At 55.3% G+C, this 17836-nt stretch overlaps 1 protein-coding gene across 1 annotated transcript in view; it reads right to left on the minus strand.

The window, feature by feature from the left end:
* Positions 1 to 16840, minus strand: part of Prrx2 (paired related homeobox 2) — a 33560-nt gene extending 16720 nt beyond the window's left edge. The window contains exon 1 of the mRNA XM_055600572.1: positions 16597 to 16840. Coding sequence (XP_055456547.1) covers positions 16597 to 16840 — 244 coding nt within the window. The remainder of the gene's footprint in view (positions 1 to 16596) is intronic.
* Between the last annotated feature and the right edge of the window lie 996 nt (positions 16841 to 17836).

Below are 17836 nucleotides of genomic sequence, written 5' to 3' on the forward strand. Positions count from 1 at the left end.
TTGCAAGTCAGGGTCTCACTATGCAGCTCTCTAGCTGTCCTGGAATTCACTCTGTAGACCAGGCTGGCCTCAAACTCAGAGCTCCACCTGCCTCTGCCTCTCCTTCCTCCCATCCCCAGTGCTGGGGTAGGACCAACATAAACAATTTTTTCAAATAAACAATTTGACTGGGAAGCATAGCGGACGGGAAAGGCCTGCAGATACCTCATGAAGATGTGAGATGCCAATGGGCAGACAGGACACTGTCTAGAGAAAGGTACCTGGGAACCATGAGGCCGGGACACACCAGCCTCCATGGACCGAAGGCAGAACCTAACATCACCCAGTGCAGACAGGCAGGGGAGCGATGGCAGTCACAGCTGCCGGAAGTGAAATGCTGTCCCACTGTAGAAAACAGCCTGGTCCTGTGTTCCTGGTTTCTTCCTTCTCCCTCCACCCCTCCTCACTTCTGTTTATGAGAAATAGTCTCAATAGCCCAGGCTAGCCCCAAACTCCCCCATGTAGGTGAAGATTAAACTTCTAATACTCCTGCTGTTATCTCTTAGGTGCTAAAGTTACAGCCAAGTCCCACCTCACCCAGCCCATGGGGAGCTGGGGATGGACCCAGAACTCTGTTCACAGTAGGCAAGCATTCTACCAGATGAGCTACATCCAAGCCTTCCCTTCCCCTCCTCCTCCCTTCCTATTCCTCCCCTCCCCTCTTTTCTCTCTCTCTCTTTTCTTTTTCTTTTTTGAGACAGGACTTTGCTATGTAGCCCTATGCAGACAGACAGGCTAGCCCAAGAATCCTCCTGCCTCAGACTTCCAAGGACTGAAATTACAGCCTGCACTTCCGTGTTTGCCCACCCCTCCCCCTTCTTTCCTTCAGACTACAAAAAGACAAATTTATCAGGCAGACTGCAAGGGACCGGAGTGTGAAGGGGGTAGGGCAGGGGCCCAGCTCCCAGCCTGCAAGTTTCTCTGTGAACTCTACACTGCCAGATCCAGCCATCACCCCGGTCGACATCACTCCAAGATGGCGCGTCTGCAGACCAACACCTGCAGGAGGACGTCAGTCTTAGCCTCAATTTCATGAGCCTGGGGCCACTGAGATGTCCTTCAACGGGGCTTTGGGCAACTCATGACACAGGCTGCCACTCACACTGAAAAGGACATGCTGTTCCTCCCTGAGAAGCCAGGTGTTGTGGGGTTGGAGAAAGGGGGGATCAGAGACCATGGTCATCCTGGGCTGGACAGTGCAGTCTAGGCTAGCCTGGGCTAGCCTCAGAGCAGAAACATCAAACTTTAGTTGTGGGCTGGTGAGATGGCTCGGTTGGTTAGCAGCCCGAGGACTCGGATTTGAATCTCAGAACCCACATAATGGAGAAGGAGACACTAACCAACTCCACAGACATGTCCTCTGGCTGCAGCAACCTCCCCCCCAATAATAATACTGTATTAAAAATTCATAAGCCAGTCATGGTGGTGAATGCTCGTAATCATAGCACGAAGGAGCTGGAGGCAGGGGGATCAGTCTGAGGTCAGCCAGGTTACACAGCAAGACCTGTCTCAAAAAGGAAGGTAAGAGAGGGCTCAACTGAAAAGAGCCCTCACTGCTCTTGCAGAGGACGTGAGAGTTCAGTTCCTAGCAGCCATGTCAGGCGACTCACAAGAGCCTGTATTTCCGTCTTCATGGTATCCAACAGCCCTGGCCTCCAGGAACCCTTACACACTCGTACAAGGCAAACACATATGTACATGAGTAAAATTTACCTTTTAAAGAGGAGGAGGATGGTAACAACATCGAAGAGGAATCTTAAATGCACACTAGGAAGAGAGGAGCGCCAAGGTGAAAGAGCCCCATGCAATATTCCTTGTGAAATAATGCAGACCTGTGCAGATGGCACCCGCACCGAGGGTCCCAGGAAAGAGAAGGAAGGGAGCGGGATGAGCCTGGCCGCAGAGCGTTTTCAGGGCAGTGACATCAGAATGGTAGACACTCATCTCACATCTGTCCAGCCCACCAAAGCCTTACCCCACGGGTGACCCCGCCTGACTGTCCATGCCTGGTGGTGGGGTGCCCTGAAGGTCAGCTGATCTTAACTGATGCCCCAACCTGGCAGGGTGTTTTGAGGTGGGGGGTTGTGGGGAGGAGGTAGGAGGGGTGTGGGAAATCGCTTTAGAAAAACAGGAAGTCTGCTTTTCAGACTTGGTGGTACAGGCTTGGGAGGCAGAAGCAGGAGGGGCAGGAGTATAAGGCTAGCCTGGGTCACATGAGAGACTCATATCCAAAGGAAATGGGGGAAAATCCGTCTAAGGGGGGTGGGGTACTGCCGCCTGGCAATGTAGCTCAGTGGTAGAGCACTTACCCAGCACGCATGAAGCCCTGGGTTCCATCCCACGCACAGCAGGGAAAAAGAAACTTTCTTTTTAAAGTAAGAAAATTCGAAACCACTCATGTGGCTCCCGTGAGCAGGGACACTAAGTTGGAAGGACTGCTAAATTGCTGAAGGCTCAGTCCTCCGACCATTGCCGATTCCAAACTGAGGTCACGAAGGTGAACCTGAGCCAAAGCCTATGGAAGCCTCCACTGTGTCAACTTCCCGCCATCAAATGCCCTGCACCCACCTAGAAGGGCAGGCTGTGCAGGTTAGACTGTGTCACCCTGGTAAATCTCGGTCCCTTCCACCAAGCCCTCAGCCCTGGTGGGGGGCAGGGTGTGTCAGGTGGCTGTCCCAATCCAACCCTGTGACAGGGGAAATTTATCTGCATAATTTGCCCTCTAAGGGGACTGGCACCAAGCTGAGAAGGGGCCACTCGGGTTCTGAGGCTCTGGGGGAGCAGGGACCTCTGCCCAGCCGGCCCTGGCATGGCATGATGACAACGCAGTGCCCAGCTGCCACGGTCCCTGAGGATGACCCGGCTCAGCCCCAAAGAGAGCCGGGAACCTCATAGCATTGGCAGCTGGCCGTGCTCGTCCTCCTTACCTTGACCCCAAGCCCCGCCTCAGCTGCACAGAAAGTTTGCAGTCAAAAAGAGAAAGATTCGGGGACCTGAGCAGACTGGCTTAGGCGAAACCAGGGCAATCTAACGGGAAATGCAGGTGGGGTGGTTTCAGGCACAGCTGGCTCCACACTTCTATCGTGGGCCTTTCTGTCTCTGTCTCTGCCTTTTCCTACAGAGAAGAGTCATATACACCCGTGTGTAACCTTGAATTTCATTTTTTTTCGAGACAGGGTTTCTCTGCATAGCCTTGGCTGCTCTGGACTCACTTTGTAGACCAGGCTGGCCTCAAACTCTCAGGGATCCGCCTGCCTCTGCCTCCCTGAGTGCTGGGATTACAGGTGTGCACCACCGGGCTGGCTGTAACCTTGAATGTCTAATTCCCCTGCCTCCACCTCCACTCGGTTACAATTGTGTGCTATCACATTAGGTTTATGCAGTGCTGGGGTGGGGTCCACGGCTTCCCCATGCTCCGCAAGCCTCACGGAACAGATCCACAGTCTTGGCCCTGAGACAGATGACATTCTGATACTGCCTGAGCTCCAACATACCAAGGCCCTGGTCCCCACTCCGGCAGTGAGGGCACTGTGCCTCCTGGAACACCCTCTGTACCCCAAGCCTATGGAGAGCCACGCTGGATGGACCCACTTCAGGGGGAAGGCTTTCTCCTGGGCTCCCAGCCCTGTCCTTGTCACACGACACAGTTGGTGGGCCCTTCTGGTACCTGCGGGAGATATGGATCTTTACAGCCTCATCTGGACTCAAGTTAGCCTCAGCCTTGTGCCATAGCTGGTGTGGTGTGTGTGTGTGTGTGTGTGTGTGTGTGTGTGTGCGCGCGCGCGCATGTGCGCGCGCGAGCGCTAGCTGAGTCTCTGCTCTGCCTGGGTGCAGCCTTGAAGAAGCTGATTACAGGGTGCCTATCTGCGCTTATGAGGGGCTGGAGAAAAAAAGCAGAAACATGAGAGCCTTCCAAAAAGAGAAGGGGAGTCTTGCACAGTGTGTCATTAGGTAGCAAGGGCCCTCTAAGACAGAGACTATTACCTACTGTCACAAAGCAGGGTGCAACTGAAACTCCATGCTGACCGAGACTTCACCCAGAGAAGCCCACAGTGGCCCTGCAGGCTATGTCACAGGAGCTGTTGGAGGGGCAAGGCAGAACGAGTGGCCTGAGCTCTAAAACCAGAGCAGAGAGCAGGAGGATGGAGCTCCCCCCCAGGCTGTGCCAAAGGCTAAGGAGAGGGCAGGTGGCACTGTTGCTGTCCCCTGAAACAGGCGAAGCAAACCTGGGAGGGCGGAGTCACAGCTGCACTTCCCACTCCATCTTGGCCTCCAACCTGCCAGCAAAAGACCAGCTAACCAGACCTTACTCTCCCTCTCCCACCCCAGGGTGGCCTGGGGATGGAGCGACAGGTTTTGCCTCAATAAGGAGTTATTTGGGTTGGGACACTCACTCATCTCTAGGCTGAAAAGATGAAGGTCCCTTGGGACGAGCAGCTGCCAGGGGCATGCCTGCCTGTTCAAACAGTCCTCTCTTCCCAATCCCAATACAGGTACTGCTAATAATAGTAATGGCAGTAATAATAATGGCAGGTATAGCAGCAGGCTATGGATGAAGAACTTATCTCACAACCCTTCCCTCTGGGACAGCTGTTGCCACTGCCTTGCCTACTCACAGAAGCTACTGAGGCCCAGAGAGGAAAGCCTCTTGCCCCAAGGAGACAAGCAGCCCTGGCCTGGGTCCCTGGCCTCCTGATCTCCTCTGCTGGGGGCTTAGACACATACAGACATCACTGTCCCATCAAGCTCTCAGGGGGCTATTGTTTTCTCACTCCACATTACATCCACCGTCAGAAACTGGCGCGGTGGAGGGAGGAATGCTTCAGGTCTTCAGGATGGCCACCAAACCCGAACGCTACCACTGGCCTCTCAAGAGCCCAGACGCCTTGTGGAGACTCTGAGATGACCCCAATGTGCCAAAGGGGTACCCTTCCCATATCCACTCTCTTGGAAACAGGGCTGGCCTGGCATGCCTCCTTCCCTGGCAGAGCTGCCCTCTCGCCCCTCCATCCTGCCTCGGACCCTCCTTAGACTTCCATCTGGTTCTGATTTGGAGATTGCTGGAAGACTGAAGGGGAAGCTGAGAGCACTGGGCAGAGGAGGCTCGCATGGCCCTTTCTCTTCCTTCTTTGATGACCACTCTCTATGCATTCTCCCCTCTGTCATCTGCTCCCCAAACTGTGGAGCTGCTTTGTCAGTGGAGAGAAGCGTCTGCTCTGGTCACTTAGACCTTTGGGTCCTGGGCAGAGAAGGAAGTGGGAGAGGCGATCAGCAACAAAATGAATTCAAATACCACATCCACCTAAGTGCGCTGGCACCCAAGAAATGGCCTAGTGGGCATGTGAATGAGCATATGTACATGCGTATTCTAGGCATGCTGGGAGGCCTTATGCAGCCCCAAGGACACAACGATCCAAAGCCATCTTATCCACAGATCTGGAAATAGCAATTAATCTCTAATTTGAATTTTCAACCTCAAACACCACATTATAAAAATAGTTGAGTTGTATTTTCGGGATGGCATTTGTCGTGAAATTAGCTATGGTCACATGGATGCCACAGAGAATAAAGCATCATGCCTCTGTCTGCACGGGAGCAAACAGCAGGGCCAGGCACAGCTAAGCAAGGGTTTGCAGCACAATAATGTTGCCCCTTCTGAGGGGACTTGGGCCACAGGGCTAGCTGGTCAGGGATCCAAGGAATGTGTCCTGTGGGTTGGGAGCACTGGGCTGGAAAGTTAGGTATCAGCAATGCCACCAGGCAGATGGTGGGGCCTGGGAATGTTTCCTTGCTCAGCTCCACCCCCAGCGGTGTACACTGTGTCTGTCCCTTCTCAGAGTGTCAGACAGAGGGAACCAAAGTGTAAGCTGGTGTGTATCTGTGCACCTCCTGCTATCCGGCAGGCCCATAGCTGCACCCACCTGACAGTCTTCTCAGCTCCTCTGAATGTCCCTAGTGTCCCATGCTGCCCTCTTTGCAGGCGAGGAACTCGGATCTTAGGACAGAGGCCAGGGCTGGTAAGCATCTGGAGACTAGAGACTGAGTTGCCCAGAAGGCTCAGGGCAATTGAGACACAGCAGCTGTTTCCACATCAGATCTTTGCTAACTGTCAGAACCAGCCCCCCCAAAAGGATGGGGAGCTGTTGGTCTCCACACTCTTGACACCCACAAATGCAGGGAATTATCTACAATACACATAACACCAAAAATGAGAAATCTTTTCTCTCCATTCTCTCTCATAGCACTGAAGGTAGAACTCAGGGCCTCTGCCTCCATCATGGTAGGAAGGGCTCTACCACTGAGCCACATTCCCCAACCCTTTTCCTACATTTTTATTTTGACACAAGGGCTCTCAAAATAGCCCCCACAGACCTTGACCTCAAAATCTCCCTGCCTCATCCTCCAGAGTAGCTTCCACCACAGGCCTGAATCACCAGGCACGGCTCTAATGATGGACACTCTTCAATCCTCTCTCAGGCCCCCCAGGGTAGCCCTGACTGTCCTGGAACTTGCTTTATAGACCAGGCTGGCCTCCTAACTCTGAGATCCGCCTGCCTCTGCCTCCCAGGTGCTGGGATTAAAGGTGTGTGCCACTATCCGACAACAAGAGACAATCTTGAAGAAAACACTCTTGGGCCATCTCCTGTCTCTCATTTCCCGCTTCTGGGGCAGACAGGCTTCATCTCCTGCCCGAAGCCCCTCCAATGCCCCTGTCCTGGCTACCTCACTCCAGCTTTTGGTCTCTTCTGAGATTCTGCCTCCTATGGAACCTTCCTCAGTTGTCCCCGTGACGGGAGCCAGGCAGCCCCTTCACCCCAGAGCCCAGCCTGTGCTTGGCATGCGTGAGACACTCAGCAGACAGGCAAGGAACAAGAAAAGGGTTAACAGGACTCCATCTTCACTTTCAATACCTTGACCCAGAAACCAAAGCCCTCAAGATCTCCCCTACCCCTGCAAGATCCAAGACTACAGCCCCCGCAGCAACAGTTTCATTTAAATAATGAACCTGCTTTCAGCTGCCATTAGATCCCGGCCTTCTCGTCTTCCTTCTCGATGAAACTGGAGCAGCAGTTTTTACTTCTTGTCTCCAGCAATTTCCCTCTTCGTCGTGACATTCTCCTCCCTGGGTTGTGGTACCCAGGGAACCAGCTCTATGGGAGAGGCTGGCCTCCCAATTAAAACAGGATGTCTCTAAGAAACTTGCCACCCCCTCCCTCTGGCTCAGCACAACCCCAGCTCCAGCCAGGCCCAGCGGGGGTGTGTGGGGGGGGGAGTTGGGAGGATGGGCAATGAGTCTGGAACAGCAGATTGTTGGTTGGAAGGGGGCAACCTGGTCATCTGCAGCCACGCACAGGATGACATGGCCGCTGCATTCCCTGCACATTCTCCGGGCAACTGTGGAGGAGTCACTCTGTCTTCCTGAGCTGTGACATGGGGATGACACCACCTCACCATGGCCTGCCAGGACAAACCAGCCACGGGTAGAGTGCAGAAGGCTTGGGAGAAGCAGGGCAGCAGGGAGGCTGCCCTCCCCTGGGCTCTGAGCCCGCAGGGGCAGAATCTGGCCAAGTCACTGCTACAGCCCAGCAAGGTGCCTGTGTGCAGAATGAATTAAGTCCCAAACAAAGGAGTGCCACCCAGCTCTCTGAGCGAGAGGGCAGGGCTGATGCTGGCAAGGGAGAAGACACGGTCTCCCAACACCGTTTCTCAGGGGATGGCAGAGCATCCTTTGTGTGGCTTGGTCCTGCAGGGACGTGAAGCAAGGCAATCAGTGCTGGGAGGTTTTCAGCTGTGGGAAGCAGGCCTGCCTTCTCCACGTTTGAGAAGCGGAGCGCAGATGTATGATTCTCCTGGCCTCAGCCTTCAATGCAGCCATGGGCCTCCCTGGCTTTAAGGGACCGGGGTTGGTGGTGGAGGGGGCTTTCACAGGGCACCTGGCTTCTATAAGGACAGAAGAGCCGGTCTCATCCTAGCTCTGAAGACTAAACTCATTTTGTCTGTGTGCTCGTGCATGCGTGGGTGCATGGGTGCGTGCGTGCGTGCGTGCGTGCGTATAGAGGAGAGCAAGAAGTCCTCCGAGGAATGCAGTACCAGCACACTCAGGCCCTGGGCAGGACTCAAAACTGGGTTTCCAACTGCTAGCACTTTGAGCCTGTATCACCAACTGTCCGGGTTACGGTGCCTGCTGTCCAGTAACCCCACTTCCTTGCCTACAGACCCTCAGATAACAAATCCTCATCAGCGAGAAGGAAGAGTGAATGGCTAAACCTGAAAGATACAAGGAAAATGAAAAAGCTCATAGTCTCACGGGTGTGGGACGAGGCCTGTGGGCTAGCCTGGGGTGGGAGCAACCTTACCCTGCAACCCGCATGCTGGGTGCCCACTGGCTACACCAGCCACCAGAGCCCATCTTGAGAGCATTAGGGCTGCTGTGAACAGCTGTTTTCTGTTACGTGTTATTTGTTAGTCTAATGAAAGGAGGTGCGCTGGCTTTCAAGACCTCGACGGTCTGCGGGGGTTTTATGTGGGAAGCCTTCGCAGAGCTCTGGCGGCGGGGAGGCTGCAAGGCCCCTGCCAGGCGCACCCGCCCCGCGGCTCTGCTTTGATTCCGAGGTTTGCAGCCATCCGCGTGGTAATTCCAGCCCTGGTTAAATGTCATTTTTAATAACGCCATCCCTGGCATGTAAACGGCTTCGCCCAAGGCAAGAAGGGAGGCTGCCATGGGGAACAAGGGGGGACAGTGGTGGGGAGGACGGGGAGGCAGGAAGGTGGGGTCTAGGGACTGATGAACAAAACCTAGAAAGAAATGGCTATCCCACTGGCGACTGGATACTCATGCCCAGGGGATGCCCCTGAGGGGAGCCACGGGAGGTGTGATGGAAAAGATGAGGGAGGGTGGCAGGGGGGTGGAACTCAGGACGAGGCTTCTGACTAGGCCCAGCTGAACCCCGGGACCGGGACACTGGAGGTGTGTTCGGGGGATCCACCAGGACTCGCCCCACCACGAGCTTCATCCCAGCCTCGCAGGATGCCTGGGGCTGGCACAGGGCAGGTGCCTGGGCAATGCTGCACCCAGTGGGCAGATGAAAGCAGCTATCCCAGCTAGACCTTGGGGCCCTCTCTCTTCCAGACCCTTCAGCTTCCTGTTTCCATGGCACCCCACACACCTGCTCCATCACCAAGAGGGCTGCTTCTCAATCAGTAAAAGGGGGTGCTAGGATACAGTTGGCTCTGGAGGATCATTAGCAGGGCAGAAGACCCACCTGCAGGCCGGGGCTGGGACTCCATGGGTGAGGGCTTTGTCTAGCACGCGCAAAGCCCATGTTCAATCCGCAGCATGCCCGGAAGCCCAGCACTTGGATGTTGGGAGCAGGAGTATGAGGTCAAAGTCATTCCTGGTTCTATAATGAGTTCTAGCCCAGCCTCGGCTATACAAGACCATGGCTCTTGTATAGAGAGTCAGACTGAAACAAGTCAGACTGAAACAAACACCAAAGCTTGCAGAGAGGGGACTTCTGCATGCGGGTGCTCAGGCCAGGGGTCAGGAACTCAGGAATACATTTCCACCAGCTTCACAGGTGCGTCCTGGAAGTTCATCAAATGTGTCCAGAGACAGACGTGCCAGTCACCTTATCCCACACACTGGGAGCACAGCCTGGGCCCAGAAGCAGGGCATGTTTCAAGTGGAAGGCTAGGTTGGGGCAGGTAGAAACTTGGGTTTTCTGAGCGCTGTCTAGAAGCATCTTTGGCAACTCCCTGGGCAGCAATGGCACAGAGATGCCACACTCACACCTGGCGCAGCTGGTGCTGCTGAGGAGTTTCTTCTGCTCTGGGGCTGGAGGGAGCAGCACCCCTCTGCGGCAGATTCCAGACCACCCATCCCTGAGCCTGATGCTCCTCTGCTATCTTACTCCAGGCTCTTCCTCCAGGACTGCCTCCTAGACCTCAGCTCAGTCCCGGCCACTGCTGAGCCTTTCAGGGGCCCCTTTCCTAGACCCTCCCACCGCCCCATCACTGAAGACTAACGATGTCCTGGCTGCCCATCCCACACACAGCCAAGCAGAATCCATCTTAAAGCCCCAGCTAATCTCTTCCAGAGCGCGCTTCATTTTTAGGGCACAATAAAAAAATATCATTACCCGTAAAGGGCCCCGTGTGGATGGCGTCCTGTCATCACCACCCCTCTGCACGCCTCCCCCCTCCCCCGAAGCCAGTCAGGAAACAAACACATGTGGAAGGGACCTAAGCTCCCGGGTGACTGGAGAAGCAATGTGCGTTGCCCAGGAGTTTCTCTGCTGGGCTCGGTAGAGCTGTCAGCCACGGAGGCTCTGGCCTCTTACTCGACAGCAGGTAGCTCAGACACACCCTGCCCCTTCTTGACGAGTCAGTGTGCGGTGCGCTGCCGGGGCCCAGTCTGTGGCCCTGGCCACCACAAGAGCAAATGGAGACACAGCCACCCCCAGGCCCTCTCCAAACAGGAAGCGCCACGCTCTCTCCTGCTCAACACCTCATAAGAGCACTTAACCCTTGGCCCATCCAGCCAGGTATGTCAGGCCCTGCTCTGGGGGCCTGAGCCAGCCTCACTCAAAAGCCTGGTTAGGGCTATTCAGGCGCGTGGGAGCCTCAGAGTGGATGTGTACACACCATGTGGGGCATATTTGGGTGTGTGTGTCACTCTGACTGTGAGTCCAGGGCAGCCAGCCCACCGTGTGGTACCCAAGTGCTTGCAGGTGATGACATTCTCACCCTCAAAGGATAACGGAGAGAAAAATGGCGGCGAGTTTTTGTTAGCAGGAGAACCTTCTCTACTGAGCAGAAGGCTCATGCGCGGGTGGAAAGATGGTGGCACTGTGGGATGACAGCGGCAGGAAGACAGTCTTTCCTGGGCAAACCACACTCCGTCTGCTCTACGCCAGCTCCCGGGGCCTGGCAGGGCAGGTTGGCAGGGCCTGAGACTGAAGGACTGGAGCTGGAGGCGGACAAGACTGGATGGAGAGGAAGAGGGAGCTGGGGAAGGGGCCTCTGGTCGCACTGCTGTCCGCAGCTGGGGATGGGTGTTGGGAAGGGAAGATACAGGGGCCCTTTCATGAGGTAGCCCCATTCTCCTTCGTGCCTGTACCACAAGGCTGAATTCCTTCCGCTCTCTCTCCTTCCCTGACTTCCTCATACCCCCTGAGTACAGCTACACCTGTCAGAAGGTGTGAGGCCCCCAGTGGTCAGGCCACCTCAGTATTTCCAAGGCTCTGCCAATGACCTGGGACAGGACAAGGGCTTCGAGACAAGAAACACCTAGGTTGGAATCACACGCGGGACTACTGTGACCGACCCTGTCACATATATGGTTTTCTCTGAGCCTCCATTTCCCTCTCTATAAAGTAGGGATAATCACAGGACGCATGTCACAGGGCTGGAGGGAAGGCAAGGCAGGTGGGACCCGGGCCAACACTCAACTCCTGGCTGAGGTACCTGTGGGCTCCTAGCCACTCTTCCTACGGGCCTTTGGATCCGTCTCCACACAGTCCTGTCTACCCTACTCTCAGCCCCCCAACCAGGCAGCAGCCACAGTCTGCCTCATTTTGAGTACAGGCTCTCACATCGACCAGGCTGACCTTGAACTCAGTATGTAGATGAGAATGACCCTAAACTCCTTATCCTCGGGCGTCCACTTCCTCGGTGCTAGGATTACAGGTGGGCACCCCACTTGGGACTATGTGGTACCGAGGGGTTTGATGCTGGGTTTCGTGCAGAACAATCAAGCAGCACTCTCCCCAGGAAATAGCATCCCCAGTCCCCTAGTGTCCCTCCCTTAGGACGAGGCCTCTCTGACATCACAACCCTCTCCAGGACAAGCCAGCAGACATCTATCCTTTCTACCTGCAAGCTCAGAAATCCCATCATGCACACAAGTTCCTTACCCGAATCCTATTCCTCACTGGTCCCAACCCCCACCTCCTCACCCCTTTAGCTTCCTAGCCCCACAGCCAGTCTCCCCAGCCCCCAGGGAGCTCCTGTTCCTAGCTTCTCCCACCCACATGTGCTGGAGAGAAGGGCCTGGACTTGGAGTCCCACAGCCAGCCTGACATCCTTTCCCAGCTGTGTGATCTTGGGCAGGTTCCACCTCCCTGGGCCTCCACAAGCCCTGTAAGTACCTCAGGAGCCATCTGGAAACTGTATTGAGCGCCTACTATGTGTCACACAACTGCTTAGGGCTTGCCCCATCCCCATAAATAATGTCCCTTGTTCCCATTCCACAGGGGACAGGCCAGCACGATGGCTCAGTGCGTGAAAGTGCTCGCTTGTAAACCTGACAACCTTAGTTCGACGCCCAGATCAGTTTGTTGTCCAGATTGGTCTCTAGAACATGCAGTGAAAGGAGCAGTTTGGGCTGGGCTCAGCAGGATGTGGAAACGACAGGTCCCTTCTCCCCTATCTCTGGAGCCCTTGGGACTGTGAAACCACCAATCAATGGAAGAAGCAAGGGGCAACTAACCCAAGGGACAAACAGGAAGGTACCTCAGCCTCCTTCCTCTGTCTTCTGTCTGTAGGCTCCAACCCAGAGAGAAGCCTGGCACGGTGCCCCTGGACCACCACAGACTCCGGGGCAAATCTGGATGTAGTTTCCAAGGCAGGGGGCTGGGAGTGAATGAGTTCTTAAACCTGCTCCTGGGTCTCCCGTCTGCCTCCACATGACCTAATAATTCCGCATAGAGAAACACACCTCAAAGAATTCAAAGCATCGACCTTTGAATCCATACCTCCGTTCACAGGAGCACTACCCACAACCTATGTCCACTGATGAGTGAAATGACAAGCAAATCGAAGTACATCCATGCAAGGGAGCATAATTCAGCCTTGAAAAGGAAAGGAGTTCGAAGACAAGATACATGGACGAACTTAGATGCTTTCTATACGATATACAACGTAAGCCGGACACAGAAAGGCCAAACCTTAGAGTCCACTTCTGTGAGGGATCTCGTGTGGTCAGATTCATAGGGAAAGAGAGTGAATTAGGGGCTGTGGGGAGCTGGGTGTGGTGGACAGGGACTGGGCTGTGTGCTCACAAATGGCCCGTGGTAAATTCTGAACTAACCACGTGTTATCACAGCAAAGAGTAATGAAGGCGGGGCAGAAAGATTTGGAGTTCAAGGCTAGACTCAGCTATGGAGCAAGTTTGAGGCCAGCCTGGGCTACATGAGACAGTCTTAGAAAACCACAAATAAAAATGAAATGAAAAACCTGATAGATTGAAGAGTACCAATCTCTGAACCCCAGATTCCTCAGCAGTTCCGGTTGGTCCTTCTTAGCAAGGGAAAGGGACAGGTCTCCCACTTAACCCAGACTCACCCCAACTACCAACTGCCGCTCAGTTCACAAGGGCCCTACCTCCCCCAGGACCTTGGATTCCAGGTATCCTACCCAAAATCTTCTCTCTCTCTCTCTTTCTGTCTCTCCTTTCTTCCCTCCCTCTCTCTCTCTCTTCAGATCCACATAGTCCTGGCAACCCAGCATCCTGTAATTCTCCAAACAGGTACCAGCCCTGATCTGGGCTCAGCTGTCCTGGTCTCTCTGCCTAGCTCCTAGGGCCATGTTTATTTTCTCAGCGTGTCCATGGCCTGGTTTCCGCCCTGCCCACAGGAGGGAATGGTTTTAAGAAACTCGAGGTTATTAATGTGGTTTCTTTTGTTGTATGCCATCGCAAAGGAAGCCAACGAGGGTTTATTTTCCTAACATGCTTGGCATAGCTCAGCATTTGAAGGAACCCGAGCCCCTGGTTTGTTCTGAGTCACTAGCGAAGCCACAGTTTACAGAGTCAGTTCTGGGGTGGGGGAGCAAAGGCTTGGAAAGTCATTGGCAGATATGGGCTGGATCTACGGGTGGCTTTTTAGAAACAAAAGGATTTTAGTTTGTTGTTGTTCTTGTTTGTTTGTTTTTAATTGGCAGGATGAAAACAGGAGTTCCTATTTGTTTATTCCCCCAATAACCTGCATTTTTCTATTGGGAGGAATAAACTATCTATTGGGGGAAAACGCAGAAGCCACAGGAACTTTGGGTTTCACGAGTGTCTGTGCCCTGGGGGTGCTGAGGGCTCAGGAAGAGAGTCAACAGCACAGCCCACAGTCCACGAGTGCTGCCCTGGGGGTACGTCCTGGCATTCTGTCTTCCTCCCTCCCTCCCTTGCTTCCCACTTCCTGTGCTGGGGATGGAACCAGGCCTGTGCACACCAGGGCCCTAAGCGCATCCTCCAGCTGGTGTTTTCTTCCTAGCAGGTTGGGCTGGGCTCAGCAGGATGTGGAAACGACAGGTCCCTTCTCCCCTATCTCTGGAGCCCTCAGGACTGTCAAACTACCAATCCATGGAAGCAGCAAGGGGCAACTAACCCAAGGGACAAACAGGAAGCTACCTCAGCCTCCTTCCTCTGTCTTCTGTCTGTAGGCTCCAACCCAGAGAGAAGCCTGGCACGGTGCCCCTGGACCACCACAGACTCCGGGGCAAATCTGGATGTAGTTTCCAAGGCAAAGGGCTGGGGTTGAGTGAGTTCTTGAACCTACCCTTGGGTCTCCCATCTGCATGTTCTCTGTCCTCAAACACCTCAGCTGCACCCCAGGAAGAGCCTGGTGGTCCTCATAGGCTTTCAAGGAACGTGGCCAGATCCTGGGGTTTTCGCGGACACCCAGTACTCACCCAGCTTCCTAGAGGCCAATGGCATTTGGGCACTCATAGTCTAGCTGACGACTGCAGTCTGGGATTACCCAGGGGGGAAAAGTCCATCTGGGGATCAGCTACATGACAAAGAAGTCAGGCCCTGCAGTGTGTGCCCCTACCAGGGCCAGCAGCTCTGCCATTCACCATCAATCCAGCGCCCTCTCCTTCATCTTCTTCTGCCTACCCCTTCTTTCTTTCCCACCACCTTGATTTTATCGTTCCCTTTGTTCTGCCCCCCCAGCCTCAGTCATCAAGGTGAAACCAGAGAACACTGAGCTATATAGCACCTCACTCTGCCTCAGGCCGGAACTGCCCCCTCTTCCCTCTACTTTTCCATCAAGTATCTCAAAAGCTGACTCCCCAGGCTGTCAGCTCACTCATCATCCATCACCCAACACCTGAGGGAAGAGAGTACCCAGGCCCCTGCAAATGATGGGCTGTGGTCACTAGCAAAGGAGGCAGGAGCCTCCCTGGAGCTAAGGACCAGGCATGCAGGCATGCCCTACTCCAGCTCGCAGCAGCACGTGTTATCAGAAGATTCTCTGTGGCTGTCCCAGGACACAAATGCTTACGTTTCAGACAGTGCCGCTATCATCGCTGGCTTCCCAGGACCCCCTCTTGTCTGAAAGCAAAGGCTTGCAGGCGGCCTGAGCACCCCTCTGACCCTGAGCCTAGTAAAGGAAGTGGAGTCCTTGGGGTGGGCGGGAGGGTGGAAGGGATACCAACCAGTTTTGTCACCTCTCCACACTGTTTGGGGATCTAGACAGTCCCAAACTGTGCCTCACCACAACGAGGATGTCCCGGAGCTAGGGGACAGAAGTGTTAGCCTCCGACACTCCTCCCTAGCACCTGGGTGATCCTTGGTCACTCTGACCTTGTCCTGCTCCTCACCGAAACTGTCCAGACTGGGACCTTCACTTCATTCTCATCCTTCAATCCCAATCTCGGCTTCTCCCAAAACTCACCCTTACACCCTTGTTTCCCGCCAACTTCTCTCTCTTCTTTGAAAAAACTGAGCTTTAATCCTGTGTGAATTTGTGTGTGTGTGAGGGGGGCTTGCTTGGGTGGATTGTTTGTTTTGAAAGCCCTTTCCAGATGACCTTTAACCTCTGCAGGGGAACCAGGCCTAGGGGCTGTCCTCCTCTGGGAGTTCCTTCACCCCAAACTGAAGGGTGTGGTTGTACAGCTATCCCCACCCGACAAACCCTCTGAAGCCCCGCGAAGAGGCTGAACTGAGTCTGACTTAATGGCTCAGCCCGCCACAGCCTCGGTCTCCCGCAAGAGCAACGGCACCAGCTTCTTCCGGTAGGTGAGTACAGAGTGTAGGGAGAGCCCGCTTTCACACATCCTCAAGACTGTAAGTGGATCTGGTTCAAAAAGGGTTTCCTCCGAAGGAGGGGCTTTTGAGACAACAGCAGCCACCCCTGGGCTGTTTCTGAGACTGCGGCTCCCACTGTGAACAAGCCAGTCCTCCAGTGCCCACGGCTGGGATCCACAGCCACTGTCTCACAAACTGTCCTACAGCCCAGAGATCCCACAGCCCGGGTCCTGCAGCCCACGGATCCTGTAGCCCACGGGTCTCCGTAACTGGGATCTCAAGCTCAGTGTGTGTTTGCGTGTGTGCGTGCGTGTGCGTGTGTGTGTGTGTGTGTGTGTGTGTGTGTGTGTGTTCCCCAATATCTGCTGGTCCTACAGCCACAGTCTCACAAGCCGAAGATTCAAGAGCCCCAGGGCCAGTGGATCCCGCAGCCAGCGAGCCCCACAGCCCAGTTCATCAAGGAAGGGACTCCGCAACCCCTAGTCCAGCAGACCGAGCCCCGCCGCCCCGGCCTGGTTCCCACGCCGCGCACTCACCGTCCTGCGGCGCCGCCTCGCTGCCGCTGCTGCCCCCGGACGGCTCGCGCGCCGCTGCCTCCCGCGCCTCCGGCCCCGGCCCCGGCCCTGCAGCCCTGCGCCCGGCAGCCGCCACCTCCTCCAGGTCCAGGAGGTGGCTCACCGAGAAGTTCTTGCGCGCCTGGGCGCAGTCGCCGGGTGCGGTCGGGGGCCCCGGGCCGGGCGCTGGCGGGTCCAGGGCGAAGGCGGCGGCCGCGCTGTCCATGCCCGGCCGCGCCTCTGCCGGCCGCCGCCGCCTCCCGCTACTCGCCGCGCCGGCTCTCGGGTCCGTCCGTCGGGGACGCGAACTTTCTGCCCTCCTCTACGGGCCACACGCCCCTTCTCGGGGCGGACCTCGCCCCCGGCTCCCCTCCCCGCGTCCTGCGCCGTCCGGCGGGAGGCGGAGCCAGGACGGGGTCCTAGGACTCCCAGCCGCTGTTTAGGGGTGGCCAAGTCCCGTGGGGCGGGGGTATCTCTTTAAATCCCCTAGCCAGGGTCCCCGGAGGTGATTGGTGGGGAAATCCGCCTCTGTACGTTGCATCTTGAGGGTGAGGAGCCACTCTAAGGAAGTTGAGGGATCCTCTCTCCCGTCTACTTCTCTTCAGGCAGGGCCTCGTATATTCCAGATTAGCCTCGAATTTGCTGCGTAGCCAAGAACAGCCTTGAACGTTTCCCAGCTTCTCCCTCATTGTCCCCACCCTGATGGAAAGAATCAGACGTTTCGAGGACCACCCTGTTCCTTCCACGCTGAAAGGGAGGTTCTGGGATGGAGGCTGGGCCTTTTCTGTCATCTCGCAGTGGGTGACACTTCTGTGCCTATCCCTAGAGTTCCCCCCTAAAGAAAACCAAGCTGGGAGGGGCAAGCTTCTCTCCAGATCCCTGGGGTACACAAGGGAGAGACTCAGCAAGGATGACAGGTGAGTGACAGGGAGAGGGACAAACCAGGTCTATCTTTTCTGGTTAATTTTTCCAAGAAAAGCCCAGAAAAATGTCACTGGGTGAGAAGAATGGGGACTCTCTCAGTGCTCCAAATACCCCACACCTTACCCCAAGACTGCCCTGCCCTTCTGCTCCTTGTTACCACCGGAGAGGCATGAAATCAAAGTACCAAAGAGAAATCCACAAGGAGGTCTTCAGGGTGTGTGTGGAGCAGTGATGTCCTTCACCGATTGCACTATGTGACTGACGCTCCGGCTTCAGCCCTCTACATCCAAATCAAGAC

The sequence above is a fragment of the Psammomys obesus genome, unplaced genomic scaffold, assembly GCF_907164565.1.
Source record: "Psammomys obesus unplaced genomic scaffold, mPsaObe1.curated_primary_1811, whole genome shotgun sequence".
Lineage (NCBI taxonomy): Eukaryota > Metazoa > Chordata > Mammalia > Rodentia > Muridae > Psammomys > Psammomys obesus.